Genomic DNA, 27855 nt, shown 5'->3' with positions numbered 1-27855 from the left:
CACACATAAGCTCTTCAGTGATCCTGTTCGTTAATTTGACCAAAGCCTTCACATGTTGACATACATGTCAGAATCTGGACTTTACCAAACGATTAAGTCCAATATCAAGTATAGAAAAACATCAAACAGATTCCTCTCTCCTTGTTTCATAAGATTCAAAAAGAAAAGTAGCTGAAAAATAAACTCTATGTTTGATCATTAGCTCCATAAAAGCAGGAGTTTTGGTTTTACTCTGGAGATTTCCAAACACCAGGCCAAGGAGGAAACTAGAAATTAGACAAGCAGCTGTTGCTGCCCATCAATCTGGGAAGACATGTAAGGCCCAAAGAAACTAAAATTCGTCATCCTGCAGACTTTTCACTAATTTAAAACTGACAGCATGACTGTGGTTCACAAAGTTGTATCTGAATGAACCGCAAGCATTTTCCTCAGGAGGATATGTAGCAAAGCCCAACTTATTAATGAAATAATTTACCTTCTATCACTAAATGGAGTTGCAGAGTTAGTAATAATGTTCTGTAGTAATGTCTTTAAGCTACCTCTCCCATAAAGGTGCTGTCCTCCTCAGGTGACCTGGGTTGGTCCCACACCGTCAGCTCCAGCATGTGGTTGCGGAAATCCCTGCGATGGACGTGGGTGTAGACGAAGGTCTGGTTCCACTTGGGCTCGCAGGTCTTCTTCATTGTTTTCGTCCTTCGTTTGCTTTTGTCACTGCATAAAACAAAACTCTCAGTTTCAGAGAACATCTGCTGCATATCCTCCAAGCTAAAAATAAAACTTTAACCAGTTTATATGCACTATCAGCCTGAAAGCATCAAAAGGAGACTTCAGAAACATAAGAAGTATGCTGTAAGTAAGTAATTTTAACAATGTAGGTCCTTTGAGACGGTTGGCTGGCCTACCTGCGGTCAGGGAGGAAGTACATCTTTACATAAGAACTCCTGGGGCGTCCATCGGGACGAAGAGGAAGCTCCGCAGCCTGCAGCACGTTGACTATTAGCTGGTGACCTACTTTGTCGTACCACAGCTTCACCTGTATGAGAAATGCGCATACACAGAAGTTCACGTCAGGACTCCAAAGCAGCCCGGGACAGTAGCAGCACACACACTCACCGATAGCTGCCCTGGCATCAGCTGAGGAGCATCTCGGAGCATCCCAGGACTGGAGGGAGACAGGACATTTAAAGATGGTCTCTCCATCTTCTGGGACTCAAAAGAACTGGAACCTGCTAGGAAAGGAAATTAAATGTTTGTAATCCAAGGAGAGGAAGAGCAGCTGTATTTAAGAGGAGGCACAAAAAGTACGGACAGATGAGAATAAAAAATAATAATAATTTGTATTATTAGCAATAGCTGTGCTGGAGGGACAATAGAGTTTAGCCTTTAATGATGATGGATGATATTGAATCTGTTTTACTTTAATTCCAGCAGGCTTGTTGTTTGGTGTGTTTTATACCACATTACAGGTTAAATGAATAAATACACAAGAACAACTGAGTCCTGAGTTGTCACTGCTGTCAGAGGAAATATGCATTAAAGATGATCACCACCCAAATTCTACAGATTTTTTATATTACTTTGTGTCAAGTTCAAACAGATAATATCCGAAGCTCTCCACACCAAAACAGTGCAAGAATGACACACAGGAGACTGAAATCCCACCTGCTTCTTATCAAATAGTGCTAAAAAGTTCAACTTTTTTCCAGAGATCTAAGTCTACAGTGGTGACTTATGGCGGTAATATGGAAATAATTCATGTGTTTTGTAACACTGCATCTGGTACTAGAACAGCTTTACACCAGGTGAGTGTTTACCATTTCATGTCTTTATTTTTGTTCAGATCAGGACAAATTATTCAGATCTATACTGACTTTTACTTTGAACAAGGTTAATGAAAAAAATATATCAAAGAAATCTTTAAAGTAGTGAAATATCTCTCAATTATTTCATAAAAGAACCTTTGTCTCATTACTTTATGAGTTTTTATAGACATAATGAGGTAAACATTACATTAAAAGTTGAAAGTTAGTTAAATTAATAGAAAGATTAGAAGGAAGAGAGAAGCATGTTAAAGCGGATACTTACTGGATTCTAATGGAGGGTGGGACGTGTCGGGGATTCTTGGGATATCACTGAAAAAGAGTTGAAAGCAAAACACCTGTCACTCACATTTTGCCTCCCCTAAACAGTTCAAAGTACGTCAGAAATGAAACTGACAAAAAGTGCATGCAGGCATTTAAAAAAAAAATAGCTGCACTGTAACTGAATTTTTGCGATGCTCAGATGGAAAGTATCATGAAGAAGCAGAGGGGAAGATGTGAGGCATGCTCCTGTTGTGACTGCATATTTCTGGAGGCCATGACGGGATCTGAATTAGGACTGGACTAAAACCAGCAGCTCGATTCTGTCAATGGCGTCTTCTGTCCCCTCTTCCATTACCCATGGGAAACATCAGTATTTACTGCACCCAAAAGGAAAACCAGCAAGCCGTGAAGCACTTATCAGTGTCAACTGATTGATTGTTAGATTCAATTTTTTAAAAAGGGTTAGATATGAGGCTGTTGGATTAATAGAGCCTCTTTTTCAGAAGTTTTGACATATGAAGCATGAAAAACAACAATTTGGACTTTAATGAGCCTCAGAAAACAAGATTTTATCATGCAATTGGTTAAAATACAGAAACATGTCGAAGAATCTCAATTCATCCAACTTTCAGTAGAACTATAAACCACCATTGCATAAATGGGCAGTTCGATCAAATTGATTTTGGCCTCTGAGTCTTTACAAAAGATCCATTCATATTTTTTAGGTATTATTTTGCAGATTTGCAGCGGAGCTTGGGATCACTGCCTTTTAGCAGTAATTGAAAATATTGGCTAAGTTGTTGCTGCACATCTGAGTTTAAAATATTAAATTAGGTAGACTCATGATAGAAATTCTGATATCAAGGTGTTTCAGTCTTGTGTCTAAACCATCAGCCTTCCACTACCATGTTTAACATTAGTAGTAGGGGTTTGTTTTTGACACATCCCAAGTCTGGAATGGTGTTTTTTTATTTTTTTTAATCTAAGGTTTAGTGTGAATTTTATCATATTTTATAGCCAGAAAACCTAAAAACAGAGAAATGCATGAGCCATAAACAAGTAAAAAATCAGGGTTTCTATTTTTTTTCTGATTCTATTGAAAAAATTAAGGAAATCAGAATCAACTTTATTACCTAAGATTCTGCGCACAAACAAGTAACTTGACTTCGGCTTCACTCACTCACAGAGTACACACATTAAGCATAAATATATATATTTACAGAAAATATAAGATAAAGAAACAATATGTGTATGAACACCCACAACATGGTAAACCACACCTCTATAAAAAACAAAGCATAGATCAATGACAAATCATTATGTAACAGCAGGACAAAACTACTACTGCCAATTAAAATAATTTCAAATATTAAACTGATAAGTGTTTCATGAACCATGAGCTGCTTCTGAGTTCATTCCAAAACCAAAATACAAAATAACTTAAATATAATAATAATTTTTTTTTAAAAAAGCTTGCTTTATGACTCCTAATGCTCCAGCAGAGCTCACCAGTCACAGAGATGTTGTAGGTGCAGGATCTGACTTTTCTGCACAGGCAACCTGAAATCTTGCAAAAGCATGGCTAAAATGATGAATGTTCCCGGTGGCCATTTTGGATCTCATGAAGTGAACTTGACCGAGAACATTTTATCTACTTTACTTAATGCTGCACACAAATATTCCGACAAAGGCTCGCAATTTCATAAGTGCTAGATAATATTCAGAATAGTTCATTAGGAGATACAAAATGGCACCTGTAAAGCCAAAATAGTTTCAGTGAGAGGATTAAAGATTCCTTAAAAAACAAAATTACTTACTGATATTTTCTATAAACCCTTCGTGAGTGTTTGGAAAGAAAGTATTAGATTCAAAATTTCAAATATTTTTCTTCTGCTAGTATATTAGGTTAAATCTAAGTCAGTGGGAAAAACATGGTATGTTGTGTAAACAACCTAAACAACATAAGCATTTATGAAAACTAACCTTCATTTATGTTTCTGTGGGAGATTTCTTTGGTTTCAGAGCATACATTCTGATAATCCAAATCCTTATGTACTCCACTAGGGATTTGAAAGTCAACTTCTACGTAATCAAAATGTATTTGATTACGTAGAAGATGATTTTATGCCTAAATGTAAAATAAAACTTCTTAGTTTTCAACAACTAAACTACAATTTATCAACTATTTCCTCAAATGCAAAGTAATCAGCGATGAAGTCCATTTAATTCACGTGTTCATTTTACATATTTAAGAAGATAAATACAGCAGTCAAGTATTTACATCCATGCAGCACTTTTACATACTTTTAGTCACTGGTCTCCAAATATTAAATGTATCTTTGTAAAGTACAGGTATGCATTTAAGATAAAAACAGTTGATACAGATCTTCAAGCACGACTGCGCACCAAGTCCCCAAGATAAAATCAAAGTGATCAATCATTCAAACATCAGAAAATTGAAATTTGAAACCATCCAAGAATCTCCAGAATTCACAAAATTGAGTTGGATAAACAGGAAAAAAAACTGATCAGCTCCTCCAATTATTGCCAGAAGAAAAAAGAAAGAGATTTGACCAAGGCGTTGATATCCAGAATGTCAAGAGCGGTTTAGAGTAGCAACAAAACTAAATATTTTTGGTTTTGATTTTTTTTTATTGCTTATTTGATGGGAAAGACAGAAGAAACATATATCAAGACAATTTGATGCCTGTTTATAGCCATAGCTACTTCGCAACATCAAAGACGACCAATAAAACAAAAGCATTTAAAACTTGATGAAAAATGTTTTAACTGCTCTCTGTTATACAATAGAGGCTTCAAAATATTAACTTTGGTCTTGACTCCACAGACTAATGTAAACTAGTGTCAGCAGTTTTTGTGTTTCTCTCCAGACTCACCCAATAGGCCTGGACACCACCAGCTCCACCTGAGGTTCGGCTTGAGACTCCAGGATGATGTTATAAACTTCCTTCATGGTCGCCCCTGGCAACAGCTTCCCGTTCCACTGCAAAACTTCATCCCCTGAAATCAGGTGTCAATGCCCACGTGATTGCTCATCATAACTATAGCTCAAATTATTTTTATGTCAGGTAGGAGCGCCAACTGTGTGTGTGCATGTGTGTGAAGAAACTGGGAGGTTATACAAATTCTTTTATGAGATCGTAACAGTTGAATCAGGACAGCGGAGAAGGTTTGGCATCTACCTGCTCGGAGATGTCCCACAACGTCGGCCAGGCTGCCCTTCTTGACTTTGGTGATGAAGGCACCTAATCTCCCTGACTCAGTGACCCTCCCTCCTACCACCTGGAGAGGTTAAAACACACCGAGGAGCTGTTATTCAAGCCCGAACTCCCAACCGCATGTTGCGCAGACAGCCTCTGACCTTTAGCCCGAGCAAAGCCCCAGCCTCCTTAGGCATGGTAGCACTTCTCTTGCTGAGGGTGATTCGTCCAATTAGATGGTCTCCCTCTTTGGACGGCTGCCAGGTTACAGGATGCTGCAGGATGGAGACGGCACACCTTAGACGGCAGTCTTTGATAATAATAAACATCTGGCAACATAAATCTAGTGGAACCTGCAAGATCATTTAAAAATGCTAGACTATAACAGAGATGGAAATAAAGCTTTTAGGATGTGCTACAGCAAGCTAGCTTTAGTTTAATTCAGTGTTTTAAAGGCACACTGCCCTGCATATTTTAGTCATTTCCCTGGTTCAGCAAACGAGATTTCAGTTGATATCACTCCAACTCTTTTTGTAAAAGAGTATGCAACATGGATTTTCTTGACATGTCTCAAAACCAAAGGTCATTGACTTCTTAGAGGTTATAAAAGATTATTGGACTGGCCAAAACTCAATCAAAAAAAAGTTTAAGGAACTCAGAGAAGATCTAATAAGACCTGAAGATTCACATAGGTTGGAAAAGTCTTTTGGAGCCTTATCCAAAAGCTGCAGCTGCAGATGAATTTGTTCAAACAGTTGTGCCTAATTATAAATTATCCAGATGTGTCAACACTTTGTTACCCTGTGTGGATAGGGGATTGTGTCCCCAGTTAATATTTTTTTTAAAATGATTGAAGTTGTTGTATCTTCATTACATCCTGAAAACAGAACAGTTCAAATAAACCATTAAAAGTCCAAACTTAACCTGCACCTCTGATAACCTGATGAGTTAACGCTCCCAAATTTAAATCCTGAACCGCATTGTGTTGACGTAAAATCTATCATAAAAGGAAAAACTAAAAGTGACTTACATGCCACCCTGTGGGGTCATGTGGATTGCACTCCCAGTCTCCTGCAACAAAAAAAAACACGATTTCACACACTGAAGACATAGGAGTTAGCTCAAGCTAGCAGCTCCTAGCCATGGCATCTGCTGACAGAGAAGGACAAGTTTATTTAATATTTACGTCTGAGATGAGATTAGAATGCATAAAAACAGTAAGACATTTTGAGTCACTATGAATAGAAAAACAAGACCAGATAATTCTCTGGTTTATTCTCTAGTCAATGAACCAGAGAAAGTCTAAAGCTGTTACTCCGATTATTCAAACATAAAACTGGTAACTATACTGATTAAATGATTTACAGTCAGACAGCAGGAGAACTGCATGAAATGAAGTTTTCTTCATCAAATTATGGTTTGGAAAAAGGTTGACAAAGTTTTAATGTAGACAAATAAATGTAAACCGGAGAACTGGAGCAGTTCGGTGACCGCAACGTGTGCAGAACTTCAGGAACAATGTTACAGAAGGAGTAAAACAGAACCAAGCATTGTCAGTAGCAGGGAAGCTGTGAACTTAACAAACTGCAACCACCATCAGTAATGTTCTGAAACCTTAACGATAATGCCTCTGCCTATAGATTATTATTGTTATAACTCAGGCATTATACTGAGTATAAACCTACAGGTGAGGATGGATCACATGCTAGAAGAGGCGTGTTTTTATGCAAATACATTCACCTTTCATCCCAGCTTGATTAAAGCTTAATCTCAAACAAAAAAAAAAGTAAAATATTCAATTAAAGAGCATTTATTGGGAAAAAGTTAATGTTAGAGAAAAACTACTTTAATAGTAACCACTGGTGCCACAGTTATTGGCACTCCTTACAATTTCTATAAGATAAATGGAGCAAACATTTTTGCAGTTTCCCCTTTTCCCTGGGCCACATAACCATTCTTCAAAATGGGAAAGACTTGTAAACATTGAAGTCAAGTAGACATTAGTCTAACACTTTTATAGTATGATAACTTTGACTAAAGATGCCACGGCTTCAGTTTATTTTCATAAAAATGTAAAATTAAAATCTAAAAGATTTTCATTCAAGACAGAAAGGCAAATGTTGTTGTAAGTAAAAATAAAAGCATGAAGATTATTACAGATATAACAATGTAATAGTATTCCAAACATAGCAGATAATGATACTGCTGGAGGCTTCTTCCTGTTAAAAGATGACTGCTTTTTTCCATTGCTACTATTTTTCAGCTCAGGAAAAGGGATTAGTTTGACATTTATGACAATTTACTAAGACAGACAAGTTTATAAACTGAACTTGTTTTTGAAGAGTAAGTGCAGAAAAAGGAGAAATGGGCATAGAAAACATTTTCTGCTATTTTAAGCAGAATCAAGAAAGCAAGACAAGAAGAATACAGGATTATCTTCCCAAAATAAAAGCCTTCTTTGCCTAAGTTTGGAGTTAAAATGATTACAAACATCTTTTAAGTAAAAAGAAAAGCAATATTTAGTAGTCAGAGCAATAACACTGGAGTTATTGTTACTTTTAAGCAGTTATAATCACTGTACTGGTAACATCTCCCAATCAATCTCACACAGAAAAGAAAAACATTCAAAGACAAAAAAAAGTGCATAGCTGGAGTAATATTTTTAGTAAAACAATACAAGAGTAAAAGTTATAGAAAAGATTAAGTCAGAGGTCATGTGTGTTGAATGTTTTATCGCTCCCTTCCTGTTGTTTTGGAGGATGTGAAGGATGTATCTGTGTGTGCACATATGCAGAAACACGCATGTACGTTTTCCAGAAATAAAAAAAAAAACAGACATGCTGTGCTGCGAGCGTCTGCATATGAAAGAATGAGTCTGAGTGTTTTCCTGCAGTGATCTTGCGAAGATTTACTTGCCTGGGTGCTTCTCTGCTGCCAGCATCCACATCTCAAAGCTGATCTGATCTCAGGCTGAAGATTAAAAAACAAAAAAAAGGCAACAGCTACTCACAGCTACAGGGGTGTATTTAAAACCTGGCCTGACCGGAATTTGGAGAGCCACGGTTAATGGATGTCTCCTGATGATGCAAGTGCATTTAGCATAAAACTGTATTAAAAGTTTCAGTTCAAACTCGTGTTAATATTAGACATGGATACCTTAAATATCCATTTATACCTCAAATAAATACACAAAGAAGTTTTCAAATGACAATTTATTAAGGGAAAAGAGCTATCCATACCAACCTAGACCTATGTGAAAATAGGCAGTTGTCCTCTCAAAATTTGTATTTACCCTGTTAGGTCTGTCTTTTAACTTTTAACAGCACAACTACAAATATAAAACATTAAAAACCTAAAACCTCTCAATCCATAACTTGTCACAAATGGAACAGATGATCTGACATAATTCCCAACATTTGAGAAACGTTTTATCAAAATTTAACTTGTTTATTTTTCAGGTTAACAAAATCACACTTGCCTGTCATGCTTCCCCTGCAAACCCTTCAACAGTGAGCATTAAATGCTCCAGTGCATTGTGGGATTTGTAGTTTTATTCACATATTAACTTTATGCCCACCAGAGTTGGGTAATAACTAGGAGTAGGATAAACTTGAGTAACTTTTTCTATTTATTAATATTTCTAGGAGTATTTTTACTTTTACTTGAGTAATTTTATTTAGTATTTAGTAGTAACATACTTCACTCGCTGTGAGTAACTTCACTGAATGCTCGATTTAACCAAAATTCCACCAGACACCGACCTATTATTTTTTTTGCTAAAGTTTCATATATTTAAAATTTTAAATAGAAATTAATTCCAATTTCTTTTGCCTAATTTTGTTAGTTTGTAATAACGTTATTTTGGTCACTAAAATAAAAAATTTCCACATAACTTTATATTTTGGTCTGTCTGATGATGTAATTTTTAAATATTAAAAAAGAGACACATCTTGTCTTAATAAATACACTCTACGGTTTAGTGCGTGTAAACTAAATTCAGCTTCTTCTTTGTCTATGATTTGAGCTGTTTTTCATAGAAACACATAGCAAGCAGCCCCAGTGGCTTTTAACAGTTGGTAGGACAGTGACATGACCCTGCTGAACCGAGCAAGGTTAGATAGTGTGTTTTAAAGCAAGCAGATGTACAGCTGGTTATGTGGAATGACATGGGGCCACATGGGGTCAACCCTGGGATTTATGGAGGCCAAACAGCCACCCGATGGCCATACTGCTCATAATGTTAGACCACGCCTCCTCTGGGCTAGGATGAGAACAATTTAACATGACAAATAATCAGGAAATGATTCATGTGCTAACATGCACTTTCTATAATAATACCATAATAATTTGACAAAAAGCCTATATTCACAACATGCTGGTTTTCGACGGGAAATATAACATTTTGCAGAGCCTGTTACCTTATTCTAAATCAATATGTTCTGATTGGTTGGTGGCAACCATACTGAATTAATAAATGAATGAAGAAGCTGCTGAGTGCCAACGTTAGAAGAACTCAGAAAATGCTGAGTCGCTGGTTGCCGTGGTGATTTCTGCCTCATCAATGGCACAGGGTGAATCTACAGCACCACTTTTTGTACGGCAAACATGCATATGATTTATCTCTCAAACAAGAAATATCCAGTGCATCTAAAACATGTAAACCCAAGAGATATTATAGGTTTAAAAAGTCGTTAATTCCAAGTTTTTAAATATATATTTTAGTTTAGTTAGAGTTTAAATATGACAGGAGTGAGTTAGAGTTTGGGTGCACACACTTTGCATTCTGTTGAGTTGAGAGAAAAAAAACATAATGGGGAAAACACTGGGTGAAAGTTGACAAAAATGCCATTGTTTTAGTGTGCAAATTGCACTTTTTGAAGTAAGCCAAATTAACTTGAGTATGTGGCATCATCAAAGTCTCAACTGAACATGCAATAGAAAGAATAAATCAAAATCAACAAACCTTAAGAATAAAAGTATGAAAAACATAAGAAACTGTCAATTCAGTCAGATAAAGCCCAACTTTTAGAGACCTACTTAAACTCATTCAAATGCCTCAGTTGTTGATAAAGAAAATTGTTGCAGTGTTGTGAAAATTTTGTAAACATATTGTTGTCAAGAAACACGTTGTAGCATTCATGAATCAGCTGTGACTTGTGTATTTTACACGTATGTTTTTCATAATCACAGAAGAGGGGAAAGTGAGCAGAAAGGCATTACTAAAATAAAATAAGAATCATAAGAAGTAAATCAGACGGAGTCAAGGTGTCGAGGGGATCCATTATGGTGGCCACAGGATCAGGTCTCTGCTGTCATTTTAATTAGCAGGACATCTTCACGACTCGAACCCGGATTAAGTGGAAGATAACGGATGGGCGAACAAATGGATGATGGAAATCACCACCACCAAGGTCAGAAACCTTTGGTTTTTGGTTTTATCAGAAGCTGCACATTCTCATTAAATGTTCTAAACTTAAATTCAGAAAGAAATGTGTCTATTAGTTTACAAAAATACATTACCATCCTTTTATGTTCTCAATTCAAATATCTGTGTCACTAATGGATGGAATATCAAGTCTACAATCACCTAAACAGTTTAAACAGATGACTCTGCAGGTTTGTATCTATAAGACGGATTATAACCAATCATGCATCCAACAAACCATCTGCAAACAAGGAAAACGAGATACGTTTACAATTTCCCCTGACTGTTCAGGTTGCAAACTGTTAGAATATTGGTGAAAGCTCTCTTCAAGGGAACAAGTTACAGCAATTAATAAAGTAGACACAGTTCACAAAAAATTAAAGGGGAGGAGTGGAGTAAAGTAAAACTGCTGAAAAGGCAAAATGAGAAGGCTTTGGTTTTTGCTTAATTTTTTTAAACAAATTTCATCCATATTATTATCAATTCATCAAACAACAAAAACAGAAATATTATGATGAACCATCTTTATGTTTTAGATAGAGTATTTTGTAGGATGGGTTATGACAGATATTTCATGTGACTAAACAGAGACTTTAGAAATTTTAACATCTCACCTCTCTCGCTTATGCTTTCGATCTCAGCGTCGTCGCAGCTGCTGTACTCTGGTGTAGTTCCACCTTCCTCCTCCGAACTGCTGACAGAAGTTTGTCTCTTCCCCCCGGCCCCCAGCCCTCGTTTGGACTTGTAGGGCCGTGGCGGAGGCGGCCGCAAAGATTCGGACTGGTCGGAGCTTAGCGAATCATTGCGCAGCATGCTTTCAGCCTTGTCTCGCTTGGTCCGTTTCACCCCGGCACCCGGGCTGAGACCTGTTTCAGGTCCCGAAACTGAAGGTACTCTGAGTTCAGGAGGAGGGGCTTTCTGTGAAACGGCCGGTGCCCCGCCCACCGTCCTCTGTCCAGGTCGAGTAGTGTCCCCGACCTCGCCTGACGCGCTCCCCGTGCCTCGACCCGGCACAGCCTGACCCCTGCCTCCTGAAGGGAAAGGCTCCGCTTGTCGAAGGGGACCCCCGCTGTTGCCCACCTGCTGATAACCGCCCTCCCCTGTCCTTCTAACGCTGGCGCCTCCTCCCACAGGGTCGTGCTCCAGAGACCGCCCCTTTGACAGCTGCCAGCCTTCCTTGCGCTCCCCTCGAAGGTCCCGGTCCATGGAGACCTGGGTCTGCAGCCTCGGATGGCCTGACCGCCGCTCCCCCCGACCCGTCCCACTGCCTCCGCGTCCATTTCTCCTGAGGAGCAAGTGACATTTTGTATTAACCAAAGAAACTAAACATCATTACTAGGATAACTATTTAACCCTCTAAGACACAATGTTGTAATATTAAAACATGTCTATTTCAGACAAATAAGTAAAATGCTGACTTTCAATCTAAAATATTGACTGAAATCCAATCCAGAACCACACAGCATCCTGGGAGATGTAGGCAGAGGAGAGGCTTCAGCTGCTTAAACTCTCATGGCCAGCCTAGCCAGGTTGGTGAAATCAACTAACTCACGCATGCTATAGTTACCTAGCAACTCACTCACTCTTTGGTTACCTAGCAACAACCTGTTGAGTAACTACCGCAGCAGTAGTTTCAGGTTTAGCCGCCATACCTCTTAGCTATTTAAAAATAACAGAATGGAGTGAAAACTGTGGATAAAACACTGAAGATTGTCCCACCAGTATAGCTGTATTTCCTATATTCAAAACAAAAAACTAATCAATAATTATCAATATCAACTGATATGAAACACTTAAATTTTAATATGTTTTTCAGCAATATAGTCCAGCCCTAGCAGAACAGATGGACCTATGTAAATTGGGTTTAGATCATCATTTACTGGCCATTTATTAAATAGGACCAAAATGATTATACTTTTTTTTTTACTTTATCACTAAGTTATTTCACATAAATAGCAGAAATTTAGATAATTTGTCACTGGCAACCAGCGTCATTTTCCTTAACCTCAGGAAAGAGGTTTGGAGATTGCAAAGCGCATTTGAGAAACTTCCTGACAAGTTTTATCTCCTGGAAGCCATAAGAATGTGTGGGAGAGAGGATGAATTAAACCCATCTTGTTTGACTTTCCCTACAGAATCTATTCCAGATATTTACCAAATCCAGTTTCAGATAATACAACAGACAAGATTTGATTGATATTTTCTGTGCATCCACTTCACCTATTGTTCAATTTGAGAGAAAAGCCATAACTCAAACACATAAAACCTAACATGCAATCCTCTCTGACACTTTTATTGGAAAGCCTCTCTCAGGTTTGGTCCTTTATCTTACCTGTCCCGAGGTGGCTCACTAAGTGACCGAGCGTCTGTCCCCGGCGCGGTCCCCAGCGTACTTGCTCGGTCTTGAATTGTCCCTGTTGAGCCTGTGGGTGCCTGGGAGCGAGATCTCAGTTTATCCAGAGACACTTGGCACACAGACGGCTCGCTGACAGCAGAACCGAGACCGGAGGGCTTCCCTGGGGGACCAGTGAACCAGTCGCCTGGCTTGGTGAGGATCTCCTGCTGCTTTCTGCAGTTATTGCACACCCATATCACCTACAAAACACAGAAGTCAGCCATTTGACAATCAGATCATATAAAGCAACATAAGGCACAAGGCCTTACAGAGAACTTTAGATAAAAAGGTGCTTCTGAAACTATGTTGTACTGCAGCAAGTGAAAACAGCCATTTAGTTTGCTATACACTCATCTGAGGCCAAGCCTCAATTGCAGTGAAACAGGAAATGGGACAGTGCACTTCCTAAAGACCTGCAGTGATGCCAGTGAGTCATCCTAGGGAAAGAAATGCTTTTATGGAAGCTTTTTAAGATTGAAATGATGGAAAGCGTACCAGAGAGCAGCTTGCCTCTCCCACTGTGGGCTGCCTTTGGCCACAAAATAAGGAACATGGAGCCAACTGTTAAATTAAAGGACAACAGGATTACTGTCAAAATAATATCTCCATTTCTCTTTCTAATTCTGTCATTGCGCATATGCACACCAACTGTACACTGGCTGCAGAGCACAGAGGAGTGTCCAAATTCGTATTTATTTTTTGAAGCACTTATGGTACTTTAATGGCTAATTTGAAGATGAAAAGATGAAATGTTTGCTGTGGGTCCACAATCTATGACAGAAACAGCTACTGTAAAAACACAAGCACTCCTGTTACAGTCATGGTAAAAAGTAAGAACAACGTCAAGGTTTCTGTATTGACCTGTTATTGTTTATTAAACACAAATGAAGATAAAAATGGAAAAGCTGTGTGTGGAAAATCAAATCCACCCCACAATCTAACATCCTGCAGAGGTTTGAGTTTATGTGACTCTCACATCGTTGTGGAGAAGTTTAAGATTAGTTGAGAAATGGCTGAAAAACATATCCCCATATTGGTTTCATATCAGTCGATAAAAAATTATTGATTCGTTTTTGTTTTAAATACCTGAAATCCTACCAAACCGGCGATTTGACCGTTCCTGTTTTAATCACAATTTCCTCTCAAACTCCTTTCACTCCACACCATTCTCTTTAGTTTTAAGTCATTATGAGGCACGGTGGAAAAACATGAAACTGCTGCTGCGCATGTTACTCAACAGGTTGTTACTAGGTAACCAAAGCGTGAGTGAGTGAGTTGATGACACCAACCTTTCTTAGCTGCTTGTGGATGCTTCAGTAGCTCCTCTGCCTACATCCCCCAGAATGCTGTTCAGTTCTGGATTGGAGTTCAGTGAAATTATTTAATATTTTATTGGACGTGTTATCTATTGATGCGTTTATCACAATATATGTTGTTATTGACTTCTTGTCCAGCACTATTTCAGATGTTGCTTCAGCTCATTGATTTGTTTCTGCAAAACTCTCTGAAGGTCCCATCTCACCAGTTTACTCAGATTGAGGTCTGGAATTTGACTTGATCATTGCAAAAATTATTATTATTTCTTCTTCAGCCCTTCTATAGCAATTGTCCTTGTATTTTTGGGATCATTAGTGACTCGGTTTGGACCAGCCCTCAGATGGCTGAGCTCCACAATATTTTGATAGACATTGGAGTCATGTTCAACTCAATGAGTGAAAGGCACCTGGGTCGCGTGACCACCAAATGTTTTGTCGTTTCTTCCCAAGCTTTACAGTTTTGGAAAGTAAAGTCGTGCAAAAAGCATGACTTTATCATGGGACATTTTTATCCTCTTCAAGTTTTGCAAGGCCGGCTTCCTGTGCATCACCATCACCATCTGATTGTTCTGCTCAGTGGACCTGGACGTATTGAAAAAAATGGAAAATTGAGGCTCAGAGATCTGTGCAGCTTTCTGAGTCAGTGAGGAAGTATAGATGGACTGAGGATGTGAGGTTGGGTGCGAAATAAAGATACTGAGAAGCTGAGCCTGAGGATGGGAGAATCAGTTCCACTCCTGCAGCCACCAGGGTTCTCATTACTCCTGAACACTCCCCGATGACTCTTTAAAGAGAGCTAAAATAAAATACTCATCTCTTCCTCTTTCCATCCCTCCTTTCTCTTTTTCTCCCTTTCTCACCCCTGCTTTCCCCTTCCATTTCTCCCTCCTCCAAATTGCTTTTGATTAAAGCTACAAAAGCCGAGGAGAAAACAGCTTTACACCAACGCAGCTATATTTATCCTGCCAAACACCCCAGCACCACCGGGGAGAGAGCGAAAACATGTGCATACACACACACATAGAGACACTCAACAAAGAAAGCAAAACACCACCTTATGTGGGACGTTATAGCTTTGGTGAAAGCATCCACCAATCTGTGATTTTTCTGCAGCCGGACCAACAAGGTGGAAGGCAGCCAGGCCGACAGAGAGGTGCGAGTCTACGGATGCAGGATACTGAAGGCATTCTTCAGGAATCAACTGGAGATTCTTTATGTCTGCTTTGGTGGTTTAAAGGAGCAAAAGTTACTCATCAACACATTTTGGGCTACAAAAACCATAAATCTCGCACAGAAACATGTTAATCTTCACTTTCAGCAAGTCTAAATTGACAAGAGAAAATGACATGGTTAATTCAAAGCACTGCAGAAAGAAACTGGAGAAGAGAGTTTTGTTAACTCTGTGATAGTGATAGTGATAGCCATCACTATTACAATCAGTGATGGTGATGACTATCACTATCACTGATTGTGATAGTCATGTTTTTATTATTTTTGTAAAACTAAACAAATCTATTTCTCTGATTGAATGTAAATGCTGATACTTGTAAACGATACTACTATCTTGCCAGGTCCCGCTTGAAAAAGAGATGTTAGATCATAATGAGGTTTATTATCTAGTTAAATAATGGAATTATTATTCCAGATTTTTAGCAGAACTTTTTTGCTTTATTTACAATTTCTGAGTAAAGAAAAAAATCTATCGCAGATCTGCCTGGAAATCTAACTTAAATGTTTTTGTTTCTGCTTAAATGTTGGAAATTTATATTTTTCAAATGAGAACCAAACAAAATTAAAATTGAATTTGTGAAGTTGAAGATTTCTCCCAAGCAGATACAATCCAAGCTGGCCATCAAAATTGCTGACTAAACAGAAATATTGCATCATAAGATTTTTCTATGTTGGAATGTAAGTGAGTTTCTCACTTTTATTTCCAAACTGGAATGAGGAGATCTAAATTGGGGGAAAGGTAAAGTACTGTCACCTTGTGGATGTGATGCTACAGTCAAGTCCTGAATTCTGACAACAACAAAAAATCCTATTGTGACTAAAACTGCAGTGACGAAGGAAGTGTGAGCAAAACACAACCTTTAAAAGGTGGGATGTGAATTAAGACTGAAGGTGCTAAAAACACAGAAATGAGCAACAGAGTGCCAGGTAGATACTGTATATGATGCATAGTTAAAAATAAAAATAACTAAGAAAAGGATGATTTGGATGTCCGCAATGCTCAAGAGTCTATAGTTGAAGATTGAACTTTGGTGCTTAGAAAGCACTGAGTGATAATATTTGGAGAGTTTTTCTGATCCAGTAGGAAATACAACACAAGCCAGAGCTAATATATTTTACCCTTATTGAAAGCTTTGTGATGTGACTGAACAAACAGGCAGAGATTTGAAGTAGTGAGCTGTTCCTTTGTTTAAGAGACTCACTTAATCTCATGGTAATCCTTGAATTAGATCACACTCTGATGGTGAAACAGAGCTGCTTGACAGCAAGCACACACACACGCACGCCCTACACACACACACACATACACTTAAACATATAAGCTGCTTCTTCACATAAACAAAAAAAACAAGTATGCTGTCAAAAAATATAAGCATATGGGCAATGACACATGCATCCACAAATCAAATGACTGCTTTTTTTCCAAACGTATAACATCTCCAACAGCAGAAGCAATGCATCACATGACCACAGCGGGACAAACCCCCCCCACGCCCTCTCGCCCCAAACCGCAAGATGAGTTTATGAGTGAAGGAGAGAACAGTGAGCAAGAGAGAATGGCTTCTCCACAGATGGAAACTAGGACACCGAACCCCTGAGTGTGTGTTTGCTTCCCGCTGCTTCCGCATGCGTTTGTGCATGTTCATCTGCGTAAACGTATCAGTCGAGGAGCATGACTGTGCACAGTTGTCCCATCGCTTCTGAGATACAAATGAATAATCCAGCAGTCGTTTTATAAAGTCTGTTTAGTTGTCTTGTTTCTAGGAAAAGTAGATCATTTGTGACTTTGTAGCAACAGAACTTAGGATTTAGTTAATTCTCTTTTGATGAAATGAATAAGGCCTTTATATCAGACAAGCACCTTTAGAAAAACATGTCTTTTAAAAATGTCTGCTGCCATTGAGAGTGTATTGAAAATGCAAGTCAATCAGAAAATGGTTTGGAAGAGCAAACCCTCACATTTTTGAAATATGTCACTTCTGATGCACTTCCGTTATAAATAGTACACGTGTATCAGGATCAGTTTTGTGGAATGTACAATGTTCCATCAGGACTCGGTGTGTAACCTTAGTCTTGATGTCACTGTCTTGTTTTATTTTCCTTTTTACCACATCGACTAATCAACTGATTGAGACTTTTCTATAGATGATAATTAACTCAATTAATTAGAAAGTAGTTGTAGAATCTCTGCAGTGTAGATGAGGAAAATAAGTTTAATAGTTTTTACCCATTTAGGGACAAGGCTTGACATTGCAAGTTGGTCTGTTAATTTTTTAATTAACATGAGTCACAAATATATTTACATCCTCTTGTGGTTAAAATTTTAAAAAAATTATTGAAATAAAAGAAAATCCTTACTTCTCACTAATAATTCTAATTTAAATTCCCCTGTTAACCACAGTCTACATTAACGTGCTATAATATGCATAAATCAGTCTTTTAAAGCACAATAATCAGATATTGTGTAGTTGCACTGTGACCCACTATCATTGCTATTAAGACACAAAGGTTTTGTAGCACTGATGCTTATTGTTAGAATTATTATATTTTGTCATCACTCTTATAGTAGTAGTTTATATTACTAGGCTGTTTTTCATTTAAAGGTGTAAATGAAAAGGAACTTGATGAATTGGAGAAAAGGAACTTGGTAAACTGGGTGTAAGACATAACTAACCTTTCCCTTAACCTCGAGCATGTTGTTGCAGGTGGTGTCTTAGGGTGTATTCAGTCCGGTAGACTCGGTTCGATTGGGGACTAAAATTGCAACATTTGGTACGTTTTCAGAATTGTAGTTCGCATTCAAACTGCACTGAGTAAAACGGCTAAAACTAAATGCACCAAGAACTACTGAAGGAATCGGACACAAAAACCTCTGAAGAGTGCAAGTACTTTTCTGTAAACAAAAATGGAGCTGCGAGGAGTTTTAGTAGTTTTAGGATTTCTATTTTATCTGTGGCCTTTACCTCCTCTTCACTCCACGTCTGACCACAGGCCTTTTTTTTTCGCTAATGGTGGAAACGCGTATTTATTTTGGTTGTATTTACCCAGAATGCCCTGCGCAGTAGTCCATTTCCTGCTTTTGGAACGGTCTATAGTCAGGTTGCATTCAGAAAGATTTTCTACCGTTTTAGAGTCCATTTCAAACGGACCGAGACCTAGGTTTTCAGGCGGATCAGAGTCCGTTTTTTCAGTACATTTTGGAATTCAAATATGCATTCAGACCTCCCCAAAAACTCGGAATTCCTAGACAAATGGATTAGAGTCTGATTCAGGACTCTAATTCTGGGTTGGTCTGAATACACCCTAAATCTTCTTTAGGAGATCTTCCTGAGATACTCCTTAGTTGTAAAACTGTCTGCGTGTAGAAATTAGTTTCTGTGTTCCCCCTTCCTTGTTTCAGGATAGCCCTCCCTGCTGTCAAGATCCCTCTCCCACATTCCATTCACTCCCTTCCCTGCTAATAAAAGACAAGCTGCTGCACCAGGATGGCAGAACGCACGGTAAACGGCTTGTAGAAGCTGGTTCTCTGTGGCTTCTCAGCTCTTGTAAGAGTTTGTTTGAAAACTAAGTAAGGTTGTTTGTGGTTCTTTTTATATAGGCTGAGAAAATAACTATCACTTATCAGATGAGACCATTCAATGCTTGTTTCAAAGGATGAAAGGGGACTTCAAAAGGGGCGGGATCAGACAGTAGCATCCGCCAATGGGAGCATGATGCATGGCAGCAGAAATATGCAGAAAAGTGCAACCGAGAAGATCCATAAATCTTGCACTAAGGATGAAAAACTGCCACAAAGGAGATTAGTGCCCACAGCAGCTAATGAGGTACTATATCAGCGCAGCTCAGTGCTCAAAGCAGAGCACACACGCACACACACCATATATATACACTCAACAACACAGGCTCAACTACAGAGAGCTCACACACAAACACAGCGTCTCAGCAGGAATACAGTCTGCTCAGCTGTCCCAAGCGGACAGTATTTGTACAGTAACCCAAGACATACTGGTCTTACAAAGAGCGGCACACATTTTCTTGCATGTCAAAGCTATCATACGAACCTCAGAAGTCATATTTACAGCTGAAGTGAGTAACTGGACCACTTAGCGCTGTGGTAATATTTCATATTCTTTACCGACAAAGAAACAAGTCATCAGCTCCAGCTTCATTTTAATGCTGTTTATCATTCTCAAAAAAATACCTATTTACGGACAGTGATAATTGTATTTGCAGATTTTTTTTCTCCTTTTAATAAATAGAACATGTCACCAGCTGTTAACCATAATGACATTTAGGGAAAGGCTCTCTTTGTTCACTTATTGAAGTGTTTTGGTTTCATCATCACTTTTTCTTCAAAAGTGATGATAGGACTGAGCAAAAGAAACATTGTCTGCAGTAATAACGGTGTAGTCCAGGTCAAGAAATAACTGATGCAAAAGTTGAGCTCTCAGTTTATTTGGACATCAACAGTCCAACTCTTACTTGTGGTCATCGGAGAAAAGATTATACTTAAACTTTAGCGGAATGTATAATAAAAAACATGGAAAACAAATCTTTGGGACATGAAAATGGGTAAGGATTTGACAAGATTCAACACAAACCAGGCGTATAAACACAGAGGAGGGTGACTACTGTGACAAAGATCAGGTCAGACTCATTAACTACATGTGAAAAACTAAGAGAGGATGTAATAGGAATGATACCTAACTAACCAAAAGTGAGCACTAAAAAAACAGCAAAATCCTAAATTAATAACAAAAAAATCACAGAAAATCAGAACTTGAAAGAAACTAAACTTCAAATCCAACAAAAAAGGCAAAAACTGTTACAATTACTATTCTGACATTGTAACTGCATGATGAACATAAGACTAAAGAGAAAAAAAAATAAAATTTGACAACAAAACTGTGGACATCTCACATCTGTGCACCACAGTCTGTTCTTTTCTGTGCATATAGATACAAACTGGGGTTTTTCTGTGTGCGTGCGTGCGTGCGTGCGTGCGTGCGTGCGTGCGTTGTTCTCAAAAGGGTGTGTGCAGCAACAACTGAGAGAGAGAGATGACACCCTTAAGGCTAGTCAATGAGAGACGGACGTGAAGACAGATACAGCTCGCAAGACTGCCGATCAATAGTAATCATGGAGTGGTGTGGCATTAACAGCAGATGACACATCGCCCAGCTTTTCTGCTGTGCAAAACCCTGACACAAAACGGCACCAAGCCATTAATCCCTCTGGACCTTGATCAATAGTTACACATTTACACAAGCATAAAGGCTATAGAAGCATGTTTGGGGATTCATTGCTCATTTATCTCATGGTTCAAGACTAAGTTTTGCCACAGCTGCCAGCAAATTGTTAAAAGCTCATCCTTTCACCCAGCCCTGCACTCCTCTGAACCAGCTGAAGAAAGCATGACAGACTGAGTCTCTGACCCCGTAAACAACCCCCAGGGGGCAAAGGTTGGGATATATAACTATGTTAACATGATGTCCAGTTAAGAAGATCTTTGTGATAAATGAATGGGTTAAACATCTAGGAATACTTGAAAGTAGGCGTTTACTGACAGAGCAGAAGTGGATAACGGAAAACTTATTGCTGAAAAATATCAATGTCGGAATAAACATTTTATTCTGCTGTCGAATGTTTCAGAAAATGTATCTCTTACTTGATATGATTGCTTAAACTCTCCATCTAGTAGTTTCATAAAATACAATTCCACTTATTTTTCAACTATTTAATGGATCGCTGGTGTCAGATTTGAGCCTTTCGCATTACGTGCATGTCAAATGTACCAAATCAGCACTTTTTAGTAGTGGTACTTTCTGCTTCCCATACAGACCTTCACAGAAAGGTTTAAGCTCAGGTCAAATTCAGTTCATGCTGCAGAGAGCCTACGTGATTTAGAGATTAGATGTTTTAGCAACCATGCTTCTGTGACATCAGTACATTTTATGATTAATTATTTCATTCAATTTCATTCAGTAAATTGAATTTATTAATGTCAGTACCATCTCAAATTAAAGAACTGTTAAGTGAGAGTTCGTTTTATTCTTTTAGCACAAATTCACTCAGTTTCTCACCACTTTTCATTACCATTGAGTTTAGTTTTTTTGCAGTGAAAAAAGCATCCTGAGCAACTTTTCAGCAGTGCTGCAAGGAACGATTAATCATTCCTGCAGTAATTTAATGAAGCCATGTCAAACAGTAAATCAACCTGTTTTGCTGTCTTGCTACGCGGCCAGAGCTACATAAGGCCCCAGTTCTGCCAAAACTATTCACTTTTGGAGCCAGTGATTGCTGTACCAAGCTTCAGCAAGGGAGTGGGACTGCTATGTACAGCACAACAAAGCAATCCTGGAGAGCAATGTTGTTCAAGTCGGGCCAGGAATCATCAAAGTGCCCATTTGGCAGCTCATTTTAAGGCAGGCAGCCAAGGCCAAGGAAGGTTCTCAACCTGACACAAGTATAGAAGTAGAGGAAGGTGTTAAAAGCATGTCCACTGGGTAGACTGCTCTACCCAGCGGTAGAGCAGGTTATTTGGATACTACGGTATCCAAATAATCCTGATGTATCATTTTCTTATAGTCTTGCTTAACCAGGGTGCAGCTGTGAGAAAAATATACACCTTTCACATCTGGGGTTTTCTTTTTCCTCCAGGTTTAGGTCAATTATTTAACCTAAATATATATATATATTTAGGTTATAGGTTATATATAACCTGAATATATATATAAGAATATATATTCAGATTAAGACAAAATGGAAAAGATACACATAAACAAACAAGTACACCAACTAGTAAAAAAAAATATTTGTAAAATTAAATCGTAAAATTAAAAATTAAATAAAAGCTGCCTGTTATCTTAGATTTTAACTGTTTTCTTGTAGATTTTTCTGCAGTTTGGGTCAATCTCCAGCTGTCAGCTAAATGGTTCCAAATTTGACCCAAGAATCACTTCCTATACAGAAAAGTTCTTGATCGACTGTAAGGTGCCAAGATCCAAGCCCAGATCATCAATCTTCCCCCACAATGTTTAATACTGTAGTTGATGTAAGTTTTCTTTTGTACTGACATGTTGTGTTTTCTTCTCTCTCAACATAATGTTGTAGTTCACTTAGAAACCATGATTGTTAGGAGAAAACAGACTCTCCTGTTCAGTCTTTCTGAACTTTACCAGTCAACATGCTAACTAAGACGAGTTCTATAGACATTTTTAGTACATAGTCTGTAACTTGGAATAGATTTGTTAGGATTTTCTGAGAAGACCAGCATTTGTGTCAAATGACGGTCACTTCTGAATATTTTCTGTGTACAGCAACTGACTTCAAGTTGTTTGGAAATTACTTTACAAACCCTTTGCAGATTAATAGGCAGCAACAATAGCTTGACTGTTTGATTAGCAGCAATAGGGGTGTACACTGTATTTTTTAATAAATGACAGTGATGATCTGTTGTGTGTTTTCATCCATTAGAGGTCAACCTTGTAGAGCCTTTTAAATACTGGATTAAACTTATCATGTTCTGATACCTAAAAACCAAGAACTGAAAGAGGGTTTCCTTTCCATAAATCTCTCTCCAGCATAGTAAAGACATTTCTGTAGCTCAATCTACTCAGATTTGTGGGATCAGGTTATCATCAAAACAAATAGTTTGCCAATGATGAGTGACATTTAGCCTTTTGCATTCACACAGGGAAAATAGCGAGGAACATGATTAAAATGTCAAAAGGTCAGATTTCGTTGCAAAAAATAAACTGTCTCAAGAGGGAAGTTAATTGATTAGAGGCAACAGCAAACCACCGGATTAGAGTCGTTGTCTCAGATCAATGAAGCAGTGCTAACCATGTAGGAGACCTCATTCTGCCCGAACCACCTGGATCTCCTGCCCTGCAGCGAGGATGACGGCGCTGTCGGACTAATCCTCTGGAACAGCAGAGTCCAGACAAACAGACTGCAGCCAGGAGCATGGAGCTCTCTGCAGCCACTACGGTCAAAGCTGAGAACGTTTGTAGCAGCGCTCTGAGGCTAAAGGATTCAGCTTTTAAAAGCCGAACTGGAAATGGAGCATCTTGGTCAAGAAAAGGACAACAATGATGGTCATCGAGTCTGAAACACAGAGCTGCCTTCTCTCCATTCAGATTTTATCCTTACCGCTACATTTAACGCAGACACATTCTCCTAGAAAGTCTCTCTAATAACAAACTTGAAGTTTAGCAAACAGCATTAAAAAAATAGCAATACCTTATTCGTCTGTACTCAAATAATGATAAAGTTTGAAAGGAAATCTCCTCTGAGCTCCTATCATGAAACCAGCATACTTTGCAACAAAACAAGTATTGCCATCAAATATTTCTGGAAGGATACATTTACAGTATATTGCTTGTAGTGAGGGCAATGAACATAAGAAGGGACATGGGTTACAATATACAAGTGAACATGTTCCAGGTCAAAGAGCCATGAGGTAAACAGCACTCACCACTTTGTCCTCCTGAAGCCCGGTCAGTCAGGCATGCAGAAAAAATAGAAAGAGAGTAAAAAATGTAAATAAGAATGAAATAAAAGCATAGAGAACTCTTACTTCCCCTGCCAGGAATGAACTGCGTAATATGGTGGCTTGTGAAACCATTCATACACATTTTGTCATGATACAGCCAGAAACCTCTATATTTTATTCTCATTTTTGCAACATAGCTGGTTTGGTCCATGTTAGGGTTTATCCATCTTCCTAAGAACAACTTCCCTGTCCCTGCTAATGAGAAGCATCCCCACAGCATAATTCTGCCATCACCCAAGTGCTGAAGTTTTTTTTGTCTCTCCATTCTTTCATAAAAACTGGATTGGGAGAGTGCCCATATGAATTTATACTGAAATTAACTTACGCACAGAAATAGATTACTTCCAAATTCTGTTATTTCTGACAGCATTTAGATACAATGGTTTTCATTTAGTGGTATCAGAGTAGAGAGGGCTGAATATAAATATCAGAGGTCAGACTTTGTTTTTGTTGTTTTTTAAATCAAGCATGCTGAATGTTGGAGCAGTATCGCTCCATTGTGGAAAAGCATCGCTGCTTTGCAGCAAGAAGGGTTCAAATCCCAGCCAGGTGTCATTCTGTAAATTCTAGGTACTCCGACTTCCTCTCACAGCCCAAAAAATTACTATTAAGTTAACCGAGTAAAGTGTCTTTAGCTATGAGTTTGTGTGTTTGTGTAATTGTTTGTATTGAATGTGTCTGTATTGGTGACCTGGACCCCACCTATCGACCTTTGACTTCTGGAGATAGGAACGACTCAACCAACAGAAGCGCTACCAACTGTGCCACCCATGAAATCAACACACTGTCACCACAGCAACACCTCATCCAGTTTGAGTATGTTTATTTATTTAGAATGAGGGACTTCAAAGAGTTTGTAAAGGACCTTATTACCCCTGACAGATTGATAGGTAACACTAATTGGCTTTGTGCTAACATACAGATTCTTGCTATAAGCCACCAAATTCTCTGCTTTTGTAGAGGTGACGATCAATTAGTCAAATGACAATCAATTAGTCAAATGTTTTTTAGTGACTGTATTCAGAATGATGAGGCTTAATTTGCCTTGTCTATGGTTTTATCTTCCTTGTAGGCGTGTTGGTTTGCTAACTTTACTCTCCCAGTGGTTGCAGCGGCTTCCTCCACCTGACCGAACCCCACAGCTGAACACTCCCGACAACTAATTAGGATGTACTTTTAGATGTGTGTGTTTGTGCCTTTGAGAGGTCATTAAATGCCACACCGGTAATGTGGGGAAGGAGGCCAGACACAGACCGTCACTTCTTTAAAAAGAAGACTCGCCTCCTGTTCACACACACACAAACACGCACACACCCCGCTGTGTTGCTTATAGGGCACCTCCGGACCCCTGGGAGACCAAGACAGAGTAGTAGACCACCCCCTCAGTCCAAAGCTCAGCCTAATGCCCAATTAACCTTTACCAGGCCTAGCTCGGGTCACACCGATTCATGCACAGCTCACACATGGGTGGAGGCATGCAGAAACACACACAGTTCTTGAATGTGGTATATTTTAACCACGGTGACACACATACCGCCACGGCTCATCACCTCCACCTGAGCTCCAACACCTGAGGCCCAATCCGATGTACAGCATTTTGATTTTGTGAACAGCTGTGTGTCTTTACAATGCCCCTAAAACAAAACAATGACATTTATGAACCAGTTCACCTTTTCGCTGTGTACTATATCCCAAGGCAGAATGTTTTTTTTTTCAACTTACAACTGATAAAAAAAACTACTAGTGTGTAAATCTTAATCTTCAACATTTCTAAATGTCGAAGATTTAGACAGACCGACAGGGCCGGCCTGACACGGCCGAAGCCTTTCAGGGGCCCTAAGCAGATTTTCACTTGGGGTCCCCCATACCAAAATGTCAATACCGGATTTTTTTGTCATTCTTGAACTACTCTATATGTAAGATGTCTATTAACATTAGCATCATTTGTAATTAGCTTACATGATTTTAACCTTGCAAGAATAGTAATCTAAAGACAAAAATATTTGGATTTTGAACTGCAGAGCAGTATTTAAGTGTGCCACATTATTTTAATTATTTGAAAATAACATCAGTTGATACACACAAAGTTTATAGTAACAAGTTAACAAGTTTGATATCTTATCCTAACAGTGGCAGTAGCCAACACCAGGAGGAGATTAACCTTTTATTTGTGTAACAACTATAAAAATATAGAAATTGTTTTTCAATGTGTAATACTAGCATTTTGTTTTTATAATTCAATGTCATTTTAAATATACATATATATATATATATATATATATATATATATATATATATATATATATATATATATATATATATATATATATATATCCATCCATTGATTTTCTGTACACCCTAGTGGGGTTGGGAGGGGTGCTGGTGCCTATCTCCAGCGAACGTTTCGGGTGAGAGGCGGGGTGGACCCTGAACAGGTCGCTAGTCTGTCGCAGAGCAACACAGACACAGACATGACAAACAAACAACCATGTGCACCCACACTCACACCTAGAGAGAATTTAGAGAGACCAATGTACCGAACAGTTATGTTTTTGGACTGTGGGAGGAAGCCGGAGTACCCGGAGAGAACCCACGCATGCACAGGGAGAACATGCAAACTCCATGCAGAAAGACCCCGGGCCGGGAATCAAACCCAGGACCTTCTTGAGTCATGGCAGCAGTGCTACCAGCTGTGCAGCCCTCACTGTCATGTTTTATACAAATAAAGTCAAAATAGAAAAGCAGTGTGTGAACATATAAATACACCCTGTAATCCAGGACCTTGTAAGTAACTGTAAGCCCTAAAGGAGGGTGTACTTTCTATAAGTGTATTTGTAAAATGTTTCTGTTTTTATATCAGAATGAGCTCTTCATATTATGGAGCTCCACAGTACCTTTACAAATTAACAAGACGCTCATCAGTTATAATTATTACGGGGGCTTGTAATTTGCAGCTTCACCACCAGATGCCACTAAATCTAACTTCCACTTAAATCATAACAGGTTTTGTTAAACAAATTATTTGCGATCAGAATGAAACAGAAAAAGCATGCAATGTTTCCAAGGCAAATGAAAATTTCAGTCAACTTTCATGGTGGTCATTTTCAGATCACAATAAAAGCAGCACAAGCAAAACCTTCTCTCACCGTATTGGACCGCAGGGACACTCTTCCCCCACAGCGAGCGCAGAACTTGGTCTGGCAGTACGAGCACAGGTTCCCGCAACCATCCGCAAACTTGGTCTTGTGGCAGATGCCGCAGGTTGGCGCGTCATCCCGATGAACGGCTGAGCCCGCCGCCGCCGTGGCCTGCCGGATCACTGTCTCCCGGTAGCTGGAGAGCTGCTGCTGGATACCTCTGGGAGAGAAAAAAACACCAGATAGAAGCATGAAGATTGTTTTATATGTGACTGCAGGATTTATATTAGAACTAGAAACACTCGATAAAGTAATGGTGCAAGTGTTTCTTTAACGTAAGGGTCGATTTAAAGGTAAATGATAATCTATTTTTCATTCATCTGTGCGCTTTCTAATGGCTAGTCCGCAAACAGCCGGATATCTGGGGAAAGAAATGCCCTTTTCGGTGTTTTGGTCTTTAATCCGCACAAAAATTCCCCTTAAAATCACA

General features: G+C 38.8%; 1 protein-coding gene across 22 annotated transcripts in view; it reads right to left on the bottom strand.

Annotated features, from left to right (window-relative positions):
• The window catches only part of LOC102236806 (regulating synaptic membrane exocytosis protein 1), an 82266-nt gene that overhangs the window by 25068 nt on the left and 29343 nt on the right, over positions 1-27855 (bottom strand). For 14 of the 22 annotated variants that reach the window (XR_002752226.1, XM_023327934.1, XM_023327939.1 and 11 more), the window contains exons 3-16: positions 27375-27585; positions 24151-24162; positions 13621-13686; positions 13063-13325; positions 11345-12015; positions 6336-6376; positions 5467-5580; positions 5288-5387; positions 4982-5105; positions 3902-3919; positions 2086-2132; positions 1114-1229; positions 903-1033; positions 540-711 (exon numbers count right to left, since the gene is read on the bottom strand). Coding sequence is in view for 21 of the 22 variants with exons in the window: in XM_023327934.1 (XP_023183702.1) it covers positions 540-711; positions 903-1033; positions 1114-1229; positions 2086-2132; positions 3902-3919; positions 4982-5105; positions 5288-5387; positions 5467-5580; positions 6336-6376; positions 11345-12015; positions 13063-13325; positions 13621-13686; positions 24151-24162; positions 27375-27585 (2086 nt within the window). In the remaining variant the exon portion in view is untranslated. Of the gene's footprint in view, positions 1-539; positions 712-902; positions 1034-1113; positions 1230-2085; positions 2133-3901; positions 3920-4981; positions 5106-5287; positions 5388-5466; positions 5581-6335; positions 6377-11344; positions 12016-13062; positions 13326-13620; positions 13687-24150; positions 24163-27374; positions 27586-27855 lie in introns of those variants that run through there. The other 8 variants (XM_023327938.1, XM_023327954.1, XM_023327953.1 and 5 more) reach the window with 6 other exon arrangements.

This window comes from Xiphophorus maculatus, chromosome 22, assembly GCF_002775205.1.
Source record: "Xiphophorus maculatus strain JP 163 A chromosome 22, X_maculatus-5.0-male, whole genome shotgun sequence".
Lineage (NCBI taxonomy): Eukaryota > Metazoa > Chordata > Actinopteri > Cyprinodontiformes > Poeciliidae > Xiphophorus > Xiphophorus maculatus.
This window is presented reverse-complemented; position numbering and strand designations above follow the sequence as displayed.